Raw genomic sequence first — 19332 nt, forward strand, 5'->3', positions numbered from 1 at the left:
GAATTCAAGTGCTCTTCAATGAATACAATAATTAAATATAATAATCGTAGAAAAGGTGAAACTATTTGTAATCATCAGAATAAAATTATTTAAAGTCAAAAGAGGCAAAAAAAAGACCAATGAAAAGGTTGCACAAGATTAATCATGGGGAAATGAAGCAATCTAATGTCAAAATTGTAAAAATTGATTACAAAAGAAAATTAAAGGCTAGTTTTGTGCAAAAAACATTGACAAGATTAGATCCTACCTCTGCAGATATATTGTCATCTCCAAAAGCATCTGCAAAGTCAGTAGGACTCTTCCTCAGAGTCTGGTCAGCAGGCAGCGTGTTGTCATTGTAAGAGGACACAAACTTAAAGTCACTGGTTCTAGATCCTGTTGTCAGGTACGCGTCATAATTGTAAGCGCTGCGTAAAGTTCCTGTGCCATCAACATCTGCGTAATTAGGAGGCAGATAACCACTGGGGATGGCAACTGCTCCATCAAACAACAGTCGGGGCTTTCTCCTGCGACAAAACCTCACACCCAAGATGATGATGACGAAGGTCAGGAAGAAGGTGGACACACAAACCAGAGCGATGATCAGATAGGAAGTCAGTTTGGAGTTCTTCTCATCGTAAGAAATATCCTTCAGTTCTGGCACCTCAGCCAAGTTATCCGAGATCAGTAAATACATGGCACAGGTGGCAGACAGAGAGGGCTGTCCGTTATCTTTGACTGCCACAATCAGGTTCTGTTTCATGCTGTCAGATTGGGAAATGTCCCGCTGCGTCCTGATCTCTCCACTGTGCAGACCGATGGTGAAAAGTCCCGGATCAGTGGATTTGACTATATGATAGGACAGCCAGGCGTTCTGTCCGGAGTCGGCATCCACCGCGATCACTTTGGACACCAGAGAGCCTCCATGTGCAGCTTTGGGGACCAGCTCAGTCATGAAGGAGCTGCCCTCCGGGGCGGGGTACAGAATCTGAGGAGAGTTGTCGTTCACATCTGAGATGAACACACTCACACTCACGTTGCTGCTCAGTGGAGGAGAACCGTTGTCTCTGGCCATCACCTGCACTTGAAAACTCCTCAACTGTTCATAATCAAATGACCTGACAGCGTGGATCAGCCCTGTGTCTCCGTTCACAGAGACATAGGAGGACACCGGGGCTCCGTTCACCTCAGCAGCTAGCAGAGAATAAATCACTGTACCGTTTTGTCTCCAGTCGGGGTCTCGAGCGCTCACAGAACATAAAGTGGAGCCAGCTTGGTTGTTTTCACTCATATATGCGCTGTACGACTGTTCCTCAAACACAGGTGGGTTGTCGTTTATGTCAGTTACAGATAAGTGGACAGTTTTAGACGAGGACAGAGGTGGAGAGCCCTCATCAGTGGCGCTGATGGTAATGTTGTAATCAGACACTAGTTCACGGTCCAGCTGTCCTGTGCTCACCACAGAATAATAGTTTTTGATGGAAGGAACCAACTTAAAAGGAGCATTTCCTTGAATGGAGCAGCGGACCTGTCCGTTCTTGTCAGAGTCTCTGTCCTGCACATTAATGATGCCCACCTCTGTACCAGGAGGGGCGTTCTCTGGGATGGAGCTGGACAGAGATTTGACAATAATTTCTGGAGCGTTATCATTTACATCAACAATATCAATAACCACTTTTGCTTCAGATGAAAGACCATATCCATCTTTAGCTACAACCATCAGTTCATATTTTGAACCCTCCTCATAATTGATCTTAGCTGTCACAACAATCTCTCCAGTTTTCTCATCAAGTGAGAACAGCTTCTTTGATTTTTCCGACAATCTGCTAAATTCATAAGTTATCTCTCCATTTATTCCTTCATCTGCATCTGATGCACTCACTCTGATAACTGGAGTGTTTAATGGAGAGTTCTCTTGTAAACTCGCTGTATAAACGGACTCAGAAAACACAGGAGCGTTATCATTAGCATCAAGTATTGAGACATGGATGACTACAGTCCCTGTTCTCTGAGGAGAACCACCATCTACAGCCGTCAGCAATAATTTCAGCTCCTGCTGCTCCTCTCGATCTAATTCTTTATCCAAAACCAATTCTCCGTATTTATTGCCAGCATTAGTGGTTTGGATATTAAACACAAAATGGGCGTTTTCCTGCAGAACGTAGCTCTGAACTGCGTTCAGGCCTATATCTGCGTCGTGCGCCGCAACAATGCGATACCGAGCGCCTTTCATAGCTGATTCACTAATTTCCAACTTCACGTTTTCTTTTTGGAACACCGGCGCGTTGTCATTAATGTCTTGTATCTGTAAGGATAACCGGTGCAGCTCCAGAGGATTTTCTAACAGCAGGTCAAATTTGAGAACGCACGTCGGCTTTTCCCCGCAGTGTTCCTCCCTGTCTATTCTTCCAGAAACGAACAAATCTCCGCTTCTCTGGTTAATTCCACAGTACTGTGTCACACTTTTCTCCATGTCCACACGAGGTTTACGAGCAGAAAGTCTGTCCAGTGGGAGTCCGAGATCCTTGGCGATATTTCCAATAACAGATCCGGGCTTCAGCTCCTCCGCTACGGAATAGGTCAAGTCTCCGTGAGCGCAGTGCATTAGAACAAAGAAAACGGCAAAGCCAAACATTTGCAGACTGACTGGTTTGGGAATCATCATGCATAAACCAGAGAATGGAAAAAGCAAAAATCGCAGTAATAATCCCGTGGATGTCCACTGAATATTTTTTGTGTGCTTCATTAAAAAGAACAAGGCTGCAAATTGCGGCAAGGGTCCGTGTGCAAAGATGGTTACACATTCATATTCTTGGGTAGTACTACAGTGACACCGTGAGTTCAAACTATATAAACTATTTTCACATAATGCTTTTTTTCAAACGTTTGTATCTTTCTTAAACCCTTGTGCTATCTTAGATGACCCCAGCCTTACATTGACGTGTTCTCCCTACCATGAAAAAGGTGGATAAAGGTGGAAAGATTTCATGTAATCCATGGACATCAGTGAGGATCAAAAATCATTGAAGAAAAAAGGTTCAGAGCACTGTCTAGTGGGTCTAGATGACCCAACTCCCAATGTTAAAGTGCCTAGGATAGCACGAGGGTTACAAACACAACACTGACATACAAGTCTAATTATTAGAGGGCTTTTTACTTTCATTATTTGCTGCATTTAAAAATCGAACCCGTTTATTAACTATTTGAAGGAACCTCAAGTGACACTTCTTCATGGATTGAAAACAAAAGAAAAAGATAACTTGGGTATTTATTTACCAACAAACTTTAAAATTATCAAAGCTTTAAAATAGGCAGATGATCAAAAAAAATAACAAGTAAGTATCTTAAGAGGTGAAAATTACAATAAAGTTTTTAATCACTTTCGGACTTCTGCGATCCCCTGGCTCAGGGGTCGGCAACCTTTTTACTCAAAGAGCCATTTGGGACCGCCCGTAATGAAAAGAAAGCACCGGGAGCCACAACCCGTTTTTACATCATTATATATATTGTGCATGTATATATTATTCAAGGGTGCTCATTACGTCGATCTTCAAGGACATGAGTGTAGATCGCGGGCCAGAAAAGCTTTAAAAAAAAGTACTTCTTAAAAAACCACCAGCCAATCAAAATCCTCACTGAGAAGTACGGGCTGAAGTTCTGGTCTGATCGCTGCATGGAGCGATGTGTGCATCAGCATGGTAGACACTGGGAATGTGGAGAGATCAGGCTTATTATTTCGAAGAGTTCTACTTGGTAATTGTTACGGCTGTGGCCGTATTAGGTTTTATTTGGTTCTGTTTACTCTGTGTTTTGTGTTATTTTTGTATCAGAGTGGGACTTCTGTGTTTTTTTTGGATCTTTGTTTGTATGTCTGTGATTATTTTCAGGTGTGCTGGCAAGGGTGTGGCCTCCATTTGGACAAGCTGGTGGAGGCAGCCTTTAAAGCCACCACTTGGACCTCCAGCCGGTGAGAAGGGTGCCTTGCAGCAAAAGCCTCCACTGCAGCTTGGCCCTCTTCTCCATTTTGTTTTGTTCTCCATTTTGTTTATGTCTTCTCCACTTGTTTTAGTTTGGGTTGCTCTTTGTAGTTTGTAGTTTTGTCTGTGCCCACTCTGTTTAGTCCTTTGGTTTATGATTTTGTTTAAGTGAAGCTGTAGGGGTGAACCGCCATTTTGTTTAGTACATGTTTTCTCCTGGTTTTGTTAGGTTAGGGAGGTTAGCGTTCTGTCTTAGATTTCCCTTTTCTTTCTTTGCAGGTAAGATTACATGTTGCAGTTAGTTGGGGTTTTGTTTGTTGTTTTGGCCTGGGTTCACCCTGAAGCCTTTTAGCTTCACTTTTAGTTCTTGTTGGATGTTGTTTGTTAATTTGTAAATAAATCTGGTTATTTTATGGAGACATTCGTTTGGTGTTTTTGTTACAGTTAAATTATTAGTCAAAACTTTATTTTTTTTTATGTTATGCCGCCTCGGTGCCCCTAGACACAAAGGGGGCGTAACAGTAATCATGTTTCCATGTTTGAGTTTATAAAATCATCCCAGAGAAAGTCTCTGCTTCAACTCCCGCAGGGAAAGCTGCGTCTGAATCTGACGCCTGTGTTTTCATCTCTCTGACAGAGTTTGAATCCAAAGCCCCTCCCCCGCCTCTCCACCTACTTTTCCTCTCTACCTGTTCACCTGTTCACATCCTCTGCAGCTGTTTCCCCCTGCCCTCCTCAGTGTATTATACACAGAGAGCGCAAAATACGGTCATAGCAGGATGACACCCATAGGCCAGCGCCGCACAAGGATGAAAGAGCTGGACGCAGGTTATAGCGGGGATAGAGCGGGTTAAGCAAATGAATGGAAGAAGGCGGCCCGCTGAAGAAATATTCAATAGTGTACACATTTTATTATTAGTCTGAACTTTCTTTTATTTAGAAAAATCTTTTATTTTATCAGTCCAGTACGGGAAAAAACATCAACAAAAGCTGTGTTGGGCGGTTTTTGGCTGGGTCTGGTGGTTTTCAGATGACTTTTGGGCTGGAAAACTGTGACTCTGTCAACACTGGCGCGAACTCTCGGTCTGTCATCAGCGAGTTGCTCTCTGCCCCGCGGGACGTCAAGTTCCCGGCAGAAGATCGGAGTGTTTATTGAAGCCGCCCCGCGTGTCTCCTCCTGCCACCAGCTCTGCAGGTCTCGCCAGATAAATACGAGCTCATCAAGGAAGCTGTTTCATACGTGGCACGCGCTTCGTACCTGTACGTAGCACGCGCTTCGTACCAGCAGCGCCTTTGAAATGCCATTAAAAATGAACAAACTAAAATAAAATGTAATTATTATAAAATACTCATTTTCCAAAGTCACAGGGAGCCACAACAGAAGGATGAAAGAGCCACATGTGGCTCCAGAACCATGGGTTGCTGACCCCTGCCCTGGCTCGAAAAAATAATTTAGCACCAAGGACAGAGCAAGCTGTGGGAAACTTTCAGCATTCATTTGGGAAGGGGAATATTAAAGCAGCAATTGCCACCAAAATAATAATAATAATAATAATAATAATAATATTTAAAAAAAGAAAGAACAAACAAAGAAAGAAAGAAACAAAAAAACAAAGAAAGAAAAGTGTATGCAGCATGAACACAGACAAGCACATACACAGCAAAAAATACAAACATTTGTAAGCGTTAATGACCATTTAAACAATGCATTCCTTGGTATTGCCACTACACAAGTTCAGACCATTGCACGTTTTGATCAGTGCTATTTGAACTTCCCAAAAAAAGAAAAAAAAACAGTGCAAGTATTAAATCAATTAACACTTACGTTTTGTATAAATATTAAACTCATTACTGTGGTTACACTAGCTGCTTGAAGTGGTGACTAAGGTGATTTAGCTGAATGATTAGATAAGCAGCACATAAAATTTTTTCTAAGACATGCAATTGCTGTAAATAGTTAGGAATTCAGTGCAAAAAACTTAATCCAATAAAATAATACATTTATTTCTAATCACTTGAAAAAATGAGAACAAACTGGAAAATTACTTGCCTATTTTGAGTCTAGTCTGAATTTTAACATATATCTACCTCCTTTGTTATTTGTTTAAAAAATGCACCTAAATTAGCATGGGGGGGGGGGGGGTGTTTTGAGAAAAAAATCTTTAGTCCATTGTTTTTATTTAAGCAATATTGAAATTCTAAAGGTGCTGTTTAGCAATGTCCAACCACTACTTCTTAATCTAAACACTTTAGGGGGACAGTTCTTGAGGGTTTAGACCACCATAAATGTAAATGTAATCTTAAATAATAACCTTAAATAATATTTATTTATTTATTCATACAATTATTTACAATTCATATATTTGTATTTTTTTTTATTTTTGCATAATGACTTTATGTCTGGTCTCCCTGCGACAGACTGTCCAGGATGGCCCCTGCCTTCGCCTGCGAGTAGCCGGGATAGGCTCCGGCAGCACGTGACCCCGAAAGGGAACAAACGGATTAGAAAATGGGTGGATGGATGGACTTTCTGTCTGAATATTGCTCACATTTTTCATCAACTTACCAAAATACTAAAGTTGAAGATAATCCTATAAGTTGTTTTCTCTTTTAGTTAAATACTTCGTGTGTTGTTTAGTACAATTAAAATCTGAATATAAATTATAAAAAACAAAAAAGATTAAAAAATAACGTATCTTAAAAAATAAAACAAAACATGTATTAACTAATTGATTTCTTAACTTATTGAAATGTTACAGAGAGGGAGAGATAAAAATATAAATTACATTAATTTAAAGTTGTCAGCAAAAAAAAGAAAAGGGAATGCATTAGAAGCAGTTTTTGGAGTGGGTTTAAAAACTATTGAGTATAGGAAAGAAAACGAGTTAACCCTTGTGCTATCCAAGGCACGTCAACGTTGAGAGTGGGGTCATCTGGACCCCACAAGACACGTTGCTGAACCTTTTTTCTTCAATGATTTGTGATCTTCACTAATGTCCATGGATTACATGAAATCCTCCTCACCTTTATCAACCTTTGTCATAGGGATAACACGTCAATGTAAGGGTGGGGTCATCTGGACACCATAAGATAGCACAAGGGTAAAGGCTTTCATTATAATACTAAAGAATGATCATGATAAAAGAAAAACATAATCAAAAGCTTTATGCCAATTCAAAAGACTTAACTAAACATCTAAAGAACCCTCTGGAAATCATAAATTATAATTTGAGTAACTCAAATAAAAATATTTGTACTTCGATTGAAAAAATGATGACAAATATCTTTTGCCAATAACTTTAAACTTTAAAATGCTCTAAACTTAAAAAAAAGTTCAAATGAAAATAAAAGAAGTAAGTATGGGAAAAAAGGAAAAAGTATAGTAAAATAAAGTGTTTATTCACTTTCAGACTTCTGCAAATCTTGGCCCGAAAAAAAAACAATTCAGCACCAAGGACAGAGTAAGTCATTACAAATTTTCAGCACTGATCTAGGAATGAGAATATTAGCGCAGCAATGGCCACCAAATAAAAGGAAACAATTTATAAATGAATAAAGCATACCATTACCCAAATTATGAAATTAACTTTCATCAATTGTTGCAATATTAGAATAAGTCCTACCTCTGCAGATATATTGTCATCTCCAAAAGCATCTGCAAAGTCAGTGGGACTCTTCCTCAGAGTCTGGTCAGCAGGCAGCGTATTGTCATTGTAAGAGGACACAAACTTAAAGTCACTGGTTCTAGATCCTGTTGTCAGGTACGCGTCATAATTGTAAGCGCTGCGTAAAGTTCCTGTACCGTCAACATCTGCGTAATTAGGAGGCAGATAACCGCTGGGGATGGCAACTGCTCCATCAAACAACAGTCGGGGCTTTCTCCTGCGACAAAACCTCACACCCAAGATGATGATGATGAAGGTCAGGAAGAAGGTGGACACACAAACCAGAGAGATGATTTGATAGGAAGTCAGTTTGGAGTTCTTCTCATCGTAAGAAATATCCTTCAGTTCTGGCACCTCAGCCAAGTTATCCGAGATCAGTAAATACATGGCACAGGTGGCAGACAGAGAGGGCTGTCCGTTATCTTTAACTGCCACAATCAGGTTCTGTTTCATGCTGTCAGATTGGGAAATGTCCCGCTGCGTCCTGATCTCTCCACTGTGCAGACCAATGGTGAAAAGTCCTGGATCAGTGGATTTGACTATATGATAGGACAGCCAGGCATTCTGTCCGGAGTCAGCGTCCACCGCAATCACTTTGGATACCAGAGAGCCACCATGTGCAGCTTTGGGGACCAGCTCAGTCATGAAGGAGCTGCCCTCCGGGGCGGGGTACAGAATCTGAGGAGAGTTGTCGTTCACATCTGAGATGAACACACTCACGCTCACGTTGCTGCTCATTGGAGGAGAACCGTTGTCTCTGGCCATCACCTGCACTTGAAAACTCCTCAACTGTTCATAATCAAATGACCTGACAGCGTGGATCAGCCCTGTGTCTCCGTTCACAGAGACATAGGAGGACACCGGGGCTCCGTTCACCTCAGCAGCTAGCAGAGAATAAATCACTGTACCGTTTTGTCTCCAGTCGGGGTCTCGAGCGCTCACAGAACATAAAGTGGAGCCAGCTTGGTTGTTTTCACTCACATATGCGCTGTATGACTGTTCCTCAAACACAGGTGGGTTGTCGTTGATGTCAGCTACAGATAAGTGGACAGTTTTAGACGAGGACAGAGGTGGAGAGCCCTCATCAGTGGCACTGATGGTAATGTTGTAATCAGACACTAGTTCACGGTCCAGCTGTCCTGTGCTCACCACAGAATAATAGTTTTTGATGGAAGGAACCAACTTAAAAGGAGCGTTTGCTTGAATGGAGCAGCTGACCTGTCCGTTCTTGTCAGAGTCTCTGTCCTGCACGTTAATGATGCCCACCTCTGTACCAGGAGGGGCGTTCTCTGGGATGGAGCTGGACAGAGACTTGACAATAATAACCGGAACATTATCATTTACATCTGTAATATCAACTAGTAAAGTTGCATAAGATGCCAGTCCTAAACCATCTTTTGCGCTGATCTGCATTTCAAAAGAAGATTTCTTTTCATAATCAATAATACCATCCACTTGAATTTCTCCTGACTTGGGATTTAGGGTAAAAATTTGATTTTCATTGGAAACGTGGTTAAAACCATAACTAACGTTTCCATTCACTCCTTCATCTGCATCAACTGCCGTCACGGTGAGAACGACAGTGCCTGCAGGAGAATTTTCAGGCAGAGTTGCTTTATAGACACTCTGGCTGAACACAGGAACGTTATCATTAGCGTCCAGCACTGTGACGTGTATGACTACAGTACCTGATCTCTGAGGAGATCCGCCATCAAACGCTGTGAGCAACAGAGAAATGTCTTTTTTCTCTTCTCTGTCTAATTCCTTTTCTAACACCAATTCTCCATACTTTCGCCCCACGCCTTTTGTTTTTACATTTAATTTGAAGTAATCATTATTTTGCAGCGAGTAACCTTGAACAGAATTGTCTCCGATGTCTGGATCGTGCGCTTCATCAAGAAGAAAAATTGCTCCTTTAACCGCAGATTCTTGGATTTCTAGTTTCAATAATTCCTCTTTAAATTGTGGTGAATTGTCGTTAATGTCCTGAATATGGATGGTAAGCCGGTGCAGTTCCAAAGGATTTTCCAGTACGAGCTCCTGTTTGACAACACACGAAGGCCTTTTCTCACAAAGCTCCTCTCTGTCGATGCGTTCTTGTAAAATCAGGTCTCCTGTTTGAAGATTCAACCCACAGTATTTCAAATTGTTATCATCGGCATCAATGCGAGCCTTGCGCACGGAAAGACGGCTTAATTCCAATCGCAGATCCTTTGCAATATTTCCAATTATCGATCCTCGTTTTATTTCCTCCGCTACAGAGTAGCTCACATCTCCGTGGACTGGGCAGCGGAAAAGAAAAATGAGAACAAAGCAGTAGCGCAGAGCCAAAGTGTTTTTCATTGTGGCTGAAGGAAACAATCCAATAAACTCGCACGAGATAAAATACGTTAACGACGCGTAGAACATCAAAAACTGCAATTAAGGCACGAAACAGATTTTGTTGGATGTGAAACAATGGCCGCACAAGGCTGTAATGTGCTGGCAGAAGGGAGGAGGGACGCTAGGCTTCTCATTTGCTAGTACATACTGACACCAAGAGTATTTGTTGAACTACAGGAGTACACGTACTTGCATGAGAATGATAAAAAAAGTTTATAATAATAATAATAATAATAATAATAATAATAATAATAATAATAATAATAATAATAATTCTTACTTAAATTCAAATGTTTGGTTATAAAAATAAATGACTGTTTTGATTTCATGCTATATCACTATTGTTTTAATTTCCAGCATGAGACATTTAATTTTATTTGAAAATGCATGAAATATCCCTTCATTGTAAAAATCATACATGCAAGTTAAAGTCATAATTCAACCTCACATAGAGCATCAAAACTCAGATAAGGTAAAAAATAACATAATTTTAAACAAGAACGAAATAAATAGGCCATAAGTTTAAAGTCAGAAAACGCTTTTGAAGAATTTTTCTTTTTTGTGTGCCATTTTTAAACTTTTAAATCACAAACGGCCGAACACACTAAATCCTTACTGATTTTGTTATCCTTCTTGTAGTTTTTGCCAGACTAAGTATTTGTTGTGAGTCTTAAAATTCTAAATTAAACAAAGTCCAACACATTTAAAAACTTCTTGTGAGTTTTTCTACAGATTATAATATTATAGTTCAAAACAAGTGGTAGATAGACCTATAAAAAATAGATCTATCAAACAACCCAGAAGGTAGAAGTCAACCCTGTCTATAAATTCTTATATTAAAGATTGTTTTTCCATACAATGAACAAAGTTAAAGTTTTTCTCTTGAAAGAGACATGTTTAAAGTAAAAAAAATAAAAAAATACAAGAAATAAAATTTAAAATCTCTTTTGATAAGACGTTAAAACGTCGTAAGAATTTATATGTTATTATCCTTACTCCGTTTAAAAACTTGTATCTCAATTTTTTCCTGTATAGATCTATTTGTCTTCACTCATTGCTCATCATGATTCATCCATCCATCCATTTTCGTAACCCGCTATACCACTTCGGGGGTCATAGGGTTGATTGAGCATGTTCGGGCTAATGTTGGGCCAAGTGGGGAATATCCTGGACAGATCGCTCTATCACTGGGAAGACGATCACTCCCACACACACTCACACATGGACACCAAGTGACATTTTGGGGAAACAAATTAACCCATAAAGCGTGTTGGACCGTCTGAAAAACCTGAAGTGTCCTGAGAAAAAACCCACGTGCACAAGGAAAACATGCAAATTCCACACAGAAACGTCCCAGCTGGACTTAGAAACTGTGAGGCAAAAACGTTAATCACTGTCCTCACTGTGTATTTTTACAGGTAATGCTTCAATTAATTTTATGCTTTTTCCTTAATTCATATTTAGATTTATTTAAGAAACAAACTTTCCATCAGTGAGGTATGGTCTTTTTCATGTGGGTCCCTCACAACCATAATTTACCATAAATTACAGAGGACAAATGCGACTTTTCAACATAGCCAAGAAAAGAGGAAAATTGAACCCCTACAAATGTGAGGGAATAAATACAGAAAGAAAGCTTTTATACAAACTTATATTTAAAAAGTCAGTCATTGAGTTACATTACTTGAATACATCCTACCTCAGGAGAAACATCTTCATTTCCAAAAGCATCTGCAAAGTCAGTAGGACTCTTCCTCAGAGTCTGGTCAGCAGGCAGCGTGTTGTCATTGTAAGAGGACACAAACTTAAAGTCACTGGTTCTAGATCCTGTTGTCAGGTACGCGTCATAATTGTAAGCGCTGCGTAAAGTTCCTGTGCCGTCAACATCTGCGTAATTAGGAGGCAGATAACCGCTGGGGATGGCAACTGCTCCATCAAACAACAGTCGGGGCTTTCTCCTGCGACAAAACCTCACACCCAAGATGATGATGATGAAGGTCAGGAAGAAGGTGGACACACAAACCAGAGCGATGATCAGATAGGAAGTCAGTTTGGAGTTCTTCTCATCGTAAGAAATATCCTTCAGTTCTGGCACCTCAGCCAAGTTATCCGAGATCAGTAAATACATGGCACAGGTGGCAGACAGAGAGGGCTGTCCGTTATCTTTCACTGCCACAATCAGGTTCTGTTTCATGCTGTCAGATTGGGAAATGTCCCGCTGCGTCCGGATCTCTCCACTGTGCAGACCAATGGTGAAAAGTCCTGGATCAGTGGATTTGACTATATGATAGGACAGCCAGGCGTTCTGTCCGGAGTCAGCGTCCACCGCAATCACTTTGGACACCAGAGAGCCTCCATGTGCAGCTTTGGGGACCAGCTCAGTCATGAAGGAGCTGCCCTCTGGGGCGGGGTACAGAATCTGAGGAGAGTTGTCGTTCACATCAGAGATGAACACACTCACGCTCACGTTGCTGCTCAGTGGAGGAGAACCGTTGTCTCTGGCCATCACCTGCACTTGAAAACTCCTCAACTGTTCATAATCAAACGACCTGACAGCGTGGATCAGCCCCGTGTCTCCGTTCACAGAGACATAGGAGGACACCGGGGCTCCGTTCACCTCAGCAGCTAGCAGAGAATAAATCACTGTACCGTTTTGTCTCCAGTCGGGGTCTCTAGCGCTCACAGAACATAAAGTGGAGCCAGCCTGGTTGTTTTCACTCACATATGCGCTGTACGACTGTTCCTCAAACACAGGTGGGTTGTCGTTGATGTCAGCTACAGATAAGTGAACAGTTTTAGACGAGGACAGAGGTGGAGAGCCCTCATCAGTGGCACTGATGGTAATGTTGTAATCAGACACTAGTTCACGGTCCAGCTGTCCTGTGCTCACCACAGAATAATAGTTTTTGATGGAAGGAACCAACTTAAAAGGAGAATTTGATTCAATGTAACAGCGTACTTGTCGGTTCCTGTCAGAGTCTCTGTCCTGCACGTTAATGATGCCCACCTCTGTACCAGGAGGGGCGTTCTCTGAGATGGAGCTGATTAGAGATTTTATGATAATAACTGGAGCGTTATCATTAATGTCTGTAACATGAATGATTAATTTACTCTCAGATGAAAGACCATAACCATCTTTAGCTACAACCATCAGTTCATATTTTGAACCCTCTTCATAATCGATGTTAGCTGTCACAACAATCTCTCCAGTTTTCTCATCGAGTGAAAAAAGCTTCCTTGACTTTTCTGACAATCGGCTAAATTCATAGGTTATCTCTCCATTTATTCCTTCATCTGCATCTGATGCACTCACTCTGATAACTGGAGTGTTTAATGGAGAGTTCTCCTGTAAACTCGCTGTATAAACGGACTCAGAAAACACAGGAGCGTTATCATTAGCATCAAGTACTGTGACATGGATGACTACAGTCCCTGATCTCTGAGGAGAACCACCATCTACAGCCGTCAGCAATAATTTCAGCTCCTGCTGCTCCTCTCGATCTAATTCTTTATCCAAAACCAATTCTCCGTATTTATTGCCAGCATTAGTGGTTTGGATATTAAACACAAAATGGGCGTTTTCCTGCAGAACGTAGCTCTGAACTGCGTTCAGGCCTATATCTGCGTCGTGCGCCGCAACAATGCGATATCGGGCTCTTTTGTCAGCTGATTCGCTAATTTCCAACTTCACATTTTCTTTTTGGAACACCGGCGCGTTGTCATTAATGTCTTGAATCTGCAAGGATAACCGGTGCAGCTCCAGAGGATTTTCTAACAGCAGGTCAAATTTGAGAACGCACGTCGGCTTTTCCCCGCAGTGTTCCTCCCTGTCTATTCTTTCAGAAACGAACAATTCACCGTTTTTCTGGTTTATCCCACAATACGGTTTCTCACTGCCCTCCATGTCCACACGAGGTTTTCGAGCAGAAATTCGCTCCTGGTCGATTTCAAGATCCTTGGCAACATTTCCAATCAGATATCCAGGCTTCAGCTCCTCCTGAACCGTGTAAATCAGATCTCCGTTTACGCAGTGCCCCAGAACAAAGACAATGACAAAAATCGAAAATGCACTAGAAACCCGCGTATGTAGCATCATCGGATATGTCTTCCTGACACAATCAAACAAAAAAGTATATGTTGAGAATAATTATAAATCCACACAGTCCCTCGATCGCTCAATGAGCCTTTCAAGCTTTTGTCTGGAGTGTGGTTGGTTGGAAAGCACACAGTAGCTGGTCCCAGAAATGAGCACCGATGAAAAGTAGTTCTCTTTTGCTGGTGTTCTGCTGACATCTTGAGCATGAAATAATTATAGCACACAATTCAGATGGAGGCCCATCTGAGGGGGGAATGTTAGCTAAAGAAAAAAGAAAACGTGAGTTTGCTTTAATGCAATAACGTTGTTTTTACCTCGTCAAACTCTCGAAGATAAAGAAATACTGATGGTTTGTTACATTCCACAGTTGCATTTTACTCTATATGTAACCCTATCTGTAATAAGGATATATGAAAAGAGATGGAATATTGATTCATTTTCGGTTACGCTTTAAGAACTCGAGCGATCCTTTCCTCTACCATTGAACAAAGGTTTGAAATTTGTAAAGAAAAAAAGGGGAAAAATGATCCCCGCAATGGAAAACAAATAAAAAGTATATTGCCTCCAAAATGATTCAATAGACTCGAAAGTCAGGACAAATAATTTTAAAGAGAAAAGTAAATAAGGAACAGGCTTCAATAATAAAAAAAATAATCAGAAACTCTGTTGCATGATTATGAAAAGGGAAAACGACAATTACTAGATTGAACCTAGATCAGAAACAATAAGATCCACAATAGGAGTTTCACAATCAGAAGCCCCATTGACGTAAAAAAGATGTAGATAAGTCCACATGGGAATCTGAGAACCTGCCTTAGAAAAGCAACCGTGACTTTCAGAACCATGGAGAGAGAGACAAGTAACGCATCACTTCGAAAACAGACATTAAGCATAAATCATTTACAGAGAGGACGGAGGGAGTGAGCTGACACACTCACCTCCTTCATAGACATTGACCTATTTTAAAAAAATAAATAAAATAAAAAAACAGTTTTTGATCCAGTCGAATGAAACTGCTAGAATTCAAGACGAACCAACCACAGACCAAAGACAAATCTTAACAAGTAAATTCTCGACAAAATGGAGAAACAAAAAAACATTTGGAAATTCAACTCAAATCTGGAGGTTTTACATCCATGTCATATCCAGAGTTGGGACAATTGAAAAAAAGTTATGAAACTTAAAGGGCAAAGCTATAAACTGTTGTGAACACTGGTGGCATACTGACAAAAAAGCATTGTAAAAGGTTTGAGCACATTTCAAAACAGTCAAATCCAAAAGTTCATGAAAAAATTTCGAGTTCAAGTCAAGTCAATAAATTTTTTCACAAACCATGAAGTTTGGATTTGTCAAGTTAAAGAAAAAAAAAACAAGCAATGGCAAACTTCAGTAGATGATTAAAACTTAATATTTAAAATTTTAAGACAAAAAAATTAAACATCATGCATTTGTGTAATAATTGATAATTCTGTATTTACTTATTACAAGTGGCTCTATTTTATTGGTTAAACTTCATAGTGAATCCTTTGTGTGATACCAAATAAGGATTTTCTAAGATGTCTTCTCTATCCAAATGTCTCTATTGTTTGGCAATAACAGAACTATAATTTAGTAACACAAAAAAAAGAAAAAATATATTTTTACATTATTTCCAAATCTCATAACAAACATTAAAAATAAGTTATACAATGTGTTGATTGTTGGTTATAATGTAAGGTTATTTTTCTCTTAATGTATTATTTAAAAATACAAATGCATTTATTCTTGCATATTTCAGGTATTGTGATGTGTTTTTTGAATATAAGCTGCACTAAAGAAAGAACAAAAAGATCCAAAAAAGTTTCATCTCTATGTGAATCTGATCTCAAAAATACAAGTGACCAACACTGCACAGTAGAACTGTGGTTAACGCTCTTGCCTCACAGCGGGAAGGCCTTGGTTCAAGCAGGGACTTTTCTGTGATGTTTTTACATGTGCTGCTCCTGGATGCGTGGGTTTTCTCTGGGCGCCTCGGCTTTCTCCCAAAGTCCAAAAATATGCTTCATGTGTTAATTGAGTTTGTATACGAGTAATTTTGTGCCTTACAGACTGGGAGATTGTTCAAGGGGGACCCCACTTGTGCCCAACAGTGGCTTGGATATAGTGAGTTGAGTAAATAAAGCAAAATAGAAGTAACCAACACCTAATCACCCGATAAGAAATGATAAAAAAGTTTTTAATTAAAATATAAAAGGGGGGGGGGGGGGGGTTAAAAAAGTAAAATAGAAAGCTTCTCAGGGAGCTATCCATAATTAAAAACAAACATTGTCCTGACTCAGGAAAAGTCTCAACTTCTCTAAAGGCATCAATTGTGTCTAAATAAGTTTTGTTGAAGTCTGGTCAAAAGACAGCGAAAAGTTATGGTGTTTTAGAATAGCGCACATTCGTTACTCCTTAAATGAAAAAAACATCACCCAAAATAGGTAAAATGAAGAGAAAAAATTTCAAAATAAAAAAACTATCAAAGGACAGAAGGTGTTCCTACCTGGGATGCATCACTAGCCTCATCAAAAGCCTTGAGAAAGTCTGTGGGACTCTTCCTCAGAGTCTGGTCAGCAGGCAGCGTGTTGTCATTGTAAGAGGACACAAACTTAAAGTCACTGGTTCTAGATCCTGTTGTCAGGTACGCGTCATAATTGTAAGCGCTGCGTAAAGTTCCTGTACCGTCAACATCTGCATAATTAGGAGGCAGATAACCACTGGGGATGGCAACTGCTCCATCAAACAACAGTCGGGGCTTTCTCCTGCGACAAAACCTCACACCCAAGATGATGATGATGAAGGTCAGGAAGAAGGTGGACACACAAACCAGAGCGATGATCAGATAGGAAGTCAGTTTGGAGTTCTTCTCATCGTAAGAAATATCCTTCAGTTCTGGCACCTCAGCCAAGTTATCCGAGATCAGTAAATACATGGCACAGGTGGCAGACAGAGAGGGCTGTCCGTTATCTTTGACTGCCACAATCAGGTTCTGTTTCATGCTGTCAGATTGGGAAATGTCCCGCTGCGTCCTGATCTCTCCACTGTGCAGACCAATGGTGAAAAGTCCTGGATCAGTGGATTTGACTATATGATAGGACAGCCAGGCGTTCTGTCCAGAGTCAGCGTCCACCGCGATCACTTTGGACACCAGAGAGCCTCCATGTGCAGCTTTGGGGACCAGCTCAGTCATGAAGGAGCTGCCCTCTGGGGCGGGGTACAGAATCTGAGGAGAGTTGTCGTTCACATCTGAGATGAACACACTCACACTCACATTGCTGCTCAGTGGAGGAGAACCGTTGTCTCTGGCCATCACCTGCACTTGAAAACTCCTCAACTGTTCATAATCAAACGACCTGACAGCGTGGATCAGCCCCGTGTCTCCGTTCACAGAGACATAGGAGGACACCGGGACTCCATTCACCTCAGCAGCTAGCAGAGAATAAATCACTGTACCGTTTTGTCTCCAGTCGGGGTCTCGAGCACTCACAGAACATAAAGTGGAGCCAGCTTGGTTGTTTTCGCTCACATATGCGCTGTACGACTGTTCCTCAAACACAGGTGGGTTGTCGTTGATGTCAGCTACAGATAAGTGGACAGTTTTAGACGAGGACAGAGGTGGAGAGCCCTCATCAGTGGCACTGATGGTAATGTTGTAATCAGACACTAGTTCACGGTCCAGCTGTCCTGTGCTCACCACAGAATAATAGTTTTTGATGGAAGGAACCAACTTAAAAGGAGAATTTGATTCAATGTAACAGCGTACTTGTCGGTTCCTGTCAGAGTCTTTGTCCTGCACGTTAATGATGCCCACCTCTGTACCAGGAGGGGCGTTCTCTGGGATGGGATTAGACAGAGACTTCACATTAATTATTGGAGCATTGTCGTTTAAATCAAGAACGTCAATAATCAGAGTTGCATAAGAAACTAATCCCATGCCATCTTTTGCACTGATTTGCATTTCATATGAAGATGCTCTCTCATAGTCTATATTTCCTGTTACAGTTACCTCACCTGACTTGTAGTTTAAAGAAAAAGCGTCACTGTTTTCATCTACATGATCAAATCCATAAGTAATTTCGCAGTTTATTCCTTCATCTGCATCAATGGCAGAAACAGTGAGAACGACAGTGCCTGCAGGAGAATTTTCAGGCAGAGTTGCTTTATAGACACTCTGGCTGAACACAGGAACGTTATCATTAGCGTCCAGCACTGTGACGTGTATGACTACAGTACCTGATCTCTGAGGAGATCCTCCATCAAATGCTGTAAGCAACAGAGAAATGTCTTTTTTCTCCTCCCTGTCTAATTCTTTGTACAAGATTAGTTCGCAGTATTTCCGTCCACCTGCTCTTGTATTTATTTCTAACTTGAAATGATCATTCTCCTGAAGTGAATAGGTCTGAACAGTATTTTCTCCTATGTCGCCATCATGTGCTTCTCCTAAAAGAAAACGCTCTCCTTTATGGGCAGATTCCGTAATTTCGAATCTTTGAGATTCCTCCTTAAATTGTGGTGAATTATCGTTAACATCTTGAATATTTAAATGAATGCGGTGCAGTTCTAAAGGATTTTCTAGCACAAGTTCTTGTTTAACAACACACGATGGCTTTTTTGCGCAAAGCGCCTCCCTGTCGATCCTTTCTTTAACAATTATCTCTCCCGTCTTCAGGTTAACTGCGCAGCACTGAACACTGTTGTCCTCCGGATCCAGCCGCGCCCTTCGTGCGGACAATTTGGCAGAATCAAGTCCCAGATCCTTTGCGATGTTTCCGATAACAGATCCTCTTTTCATCTCCTCGGGAACAGAGTAGCTCACGTCTCCAGTGATGGGGCAGAGAGCCAGACAGACAAAAGCAAGGCCGCGGTAAAGCTCACGGAGACTGGTTTTCATTTTGAATGCCACAAAAACGAACACCTTTGTGCAAAATTTGCTAAAGAAAAATAAAATAAAATAAAAATAAACAAAAGTTCGTGGATTTAAAAAATAAAAACGATTTACTTCGCGATGAAATTATGATGTGCACGGCTACACGCAGTGAGCAGGAAAGCAGAGTGAGTATCTGCTGACAAAAAAAGTGGAGTCTGGTGCAGCCTTACTCATTTTTTGGTCCACACTGACACCCTGAGTACGTCTTCAGGAATAACAACATTCGTGTTTTTTTCTGTTCATGTATATAGTTTTAATGTCCTGTATCTTTTGAAAAACTTAGTT

General features: G+C 40.7%; 1 protein-coding gene across 13 annotated transcripts in view; it reads right to left on the minus strand.

Moving 5' to 3' along the window:
- Positions 1-19332, minus strand: part of LOC101169865 (protocadherin gamma-C5) — a 307671-nt gene that overhangs the window by 221172 nt on the left and 67167 nt on the right. Inside the window, exon 1 of one of the 13 annotated variants that reach the window (XM_078954153.1) lies at positions 16624-19213. The exons of 10 other annotated variants lie outside the window; for them this stretch is intronic. In XM_078954153.1, coding sequence (XP_078810279.1) covers positions 16624-19011 — 2388 coding nt within the window. In that variant the 5' untranslated portion in view covers positions 19012-19213. Of the gene's footprint in view, positions 1-247; positions 2803-11702; positions 14664-16623; positions 19214-19332 lie in introns of those variants that run through there. 2 more of the 13 variants (XM_078954148.1, XM_078954137.1) reach the window with 2 other exon arrangements.

The sequence above is a fragment of the Oryzias latipes genome, chromosome 10 (genome assembly GCF_053564925.1).
Source record: "Oryzias latipes strain Hd-rR chromosome 10, Olatipes_Hd-rR_3.1".
Classification (NCBI taxonomy): domain Eukaryota; kingdom Metazoa; phylum Chordata; class Actinopteri; order Beloniformes; family Adrianichthyidae; genus Oryzias; species Oryzias latipes.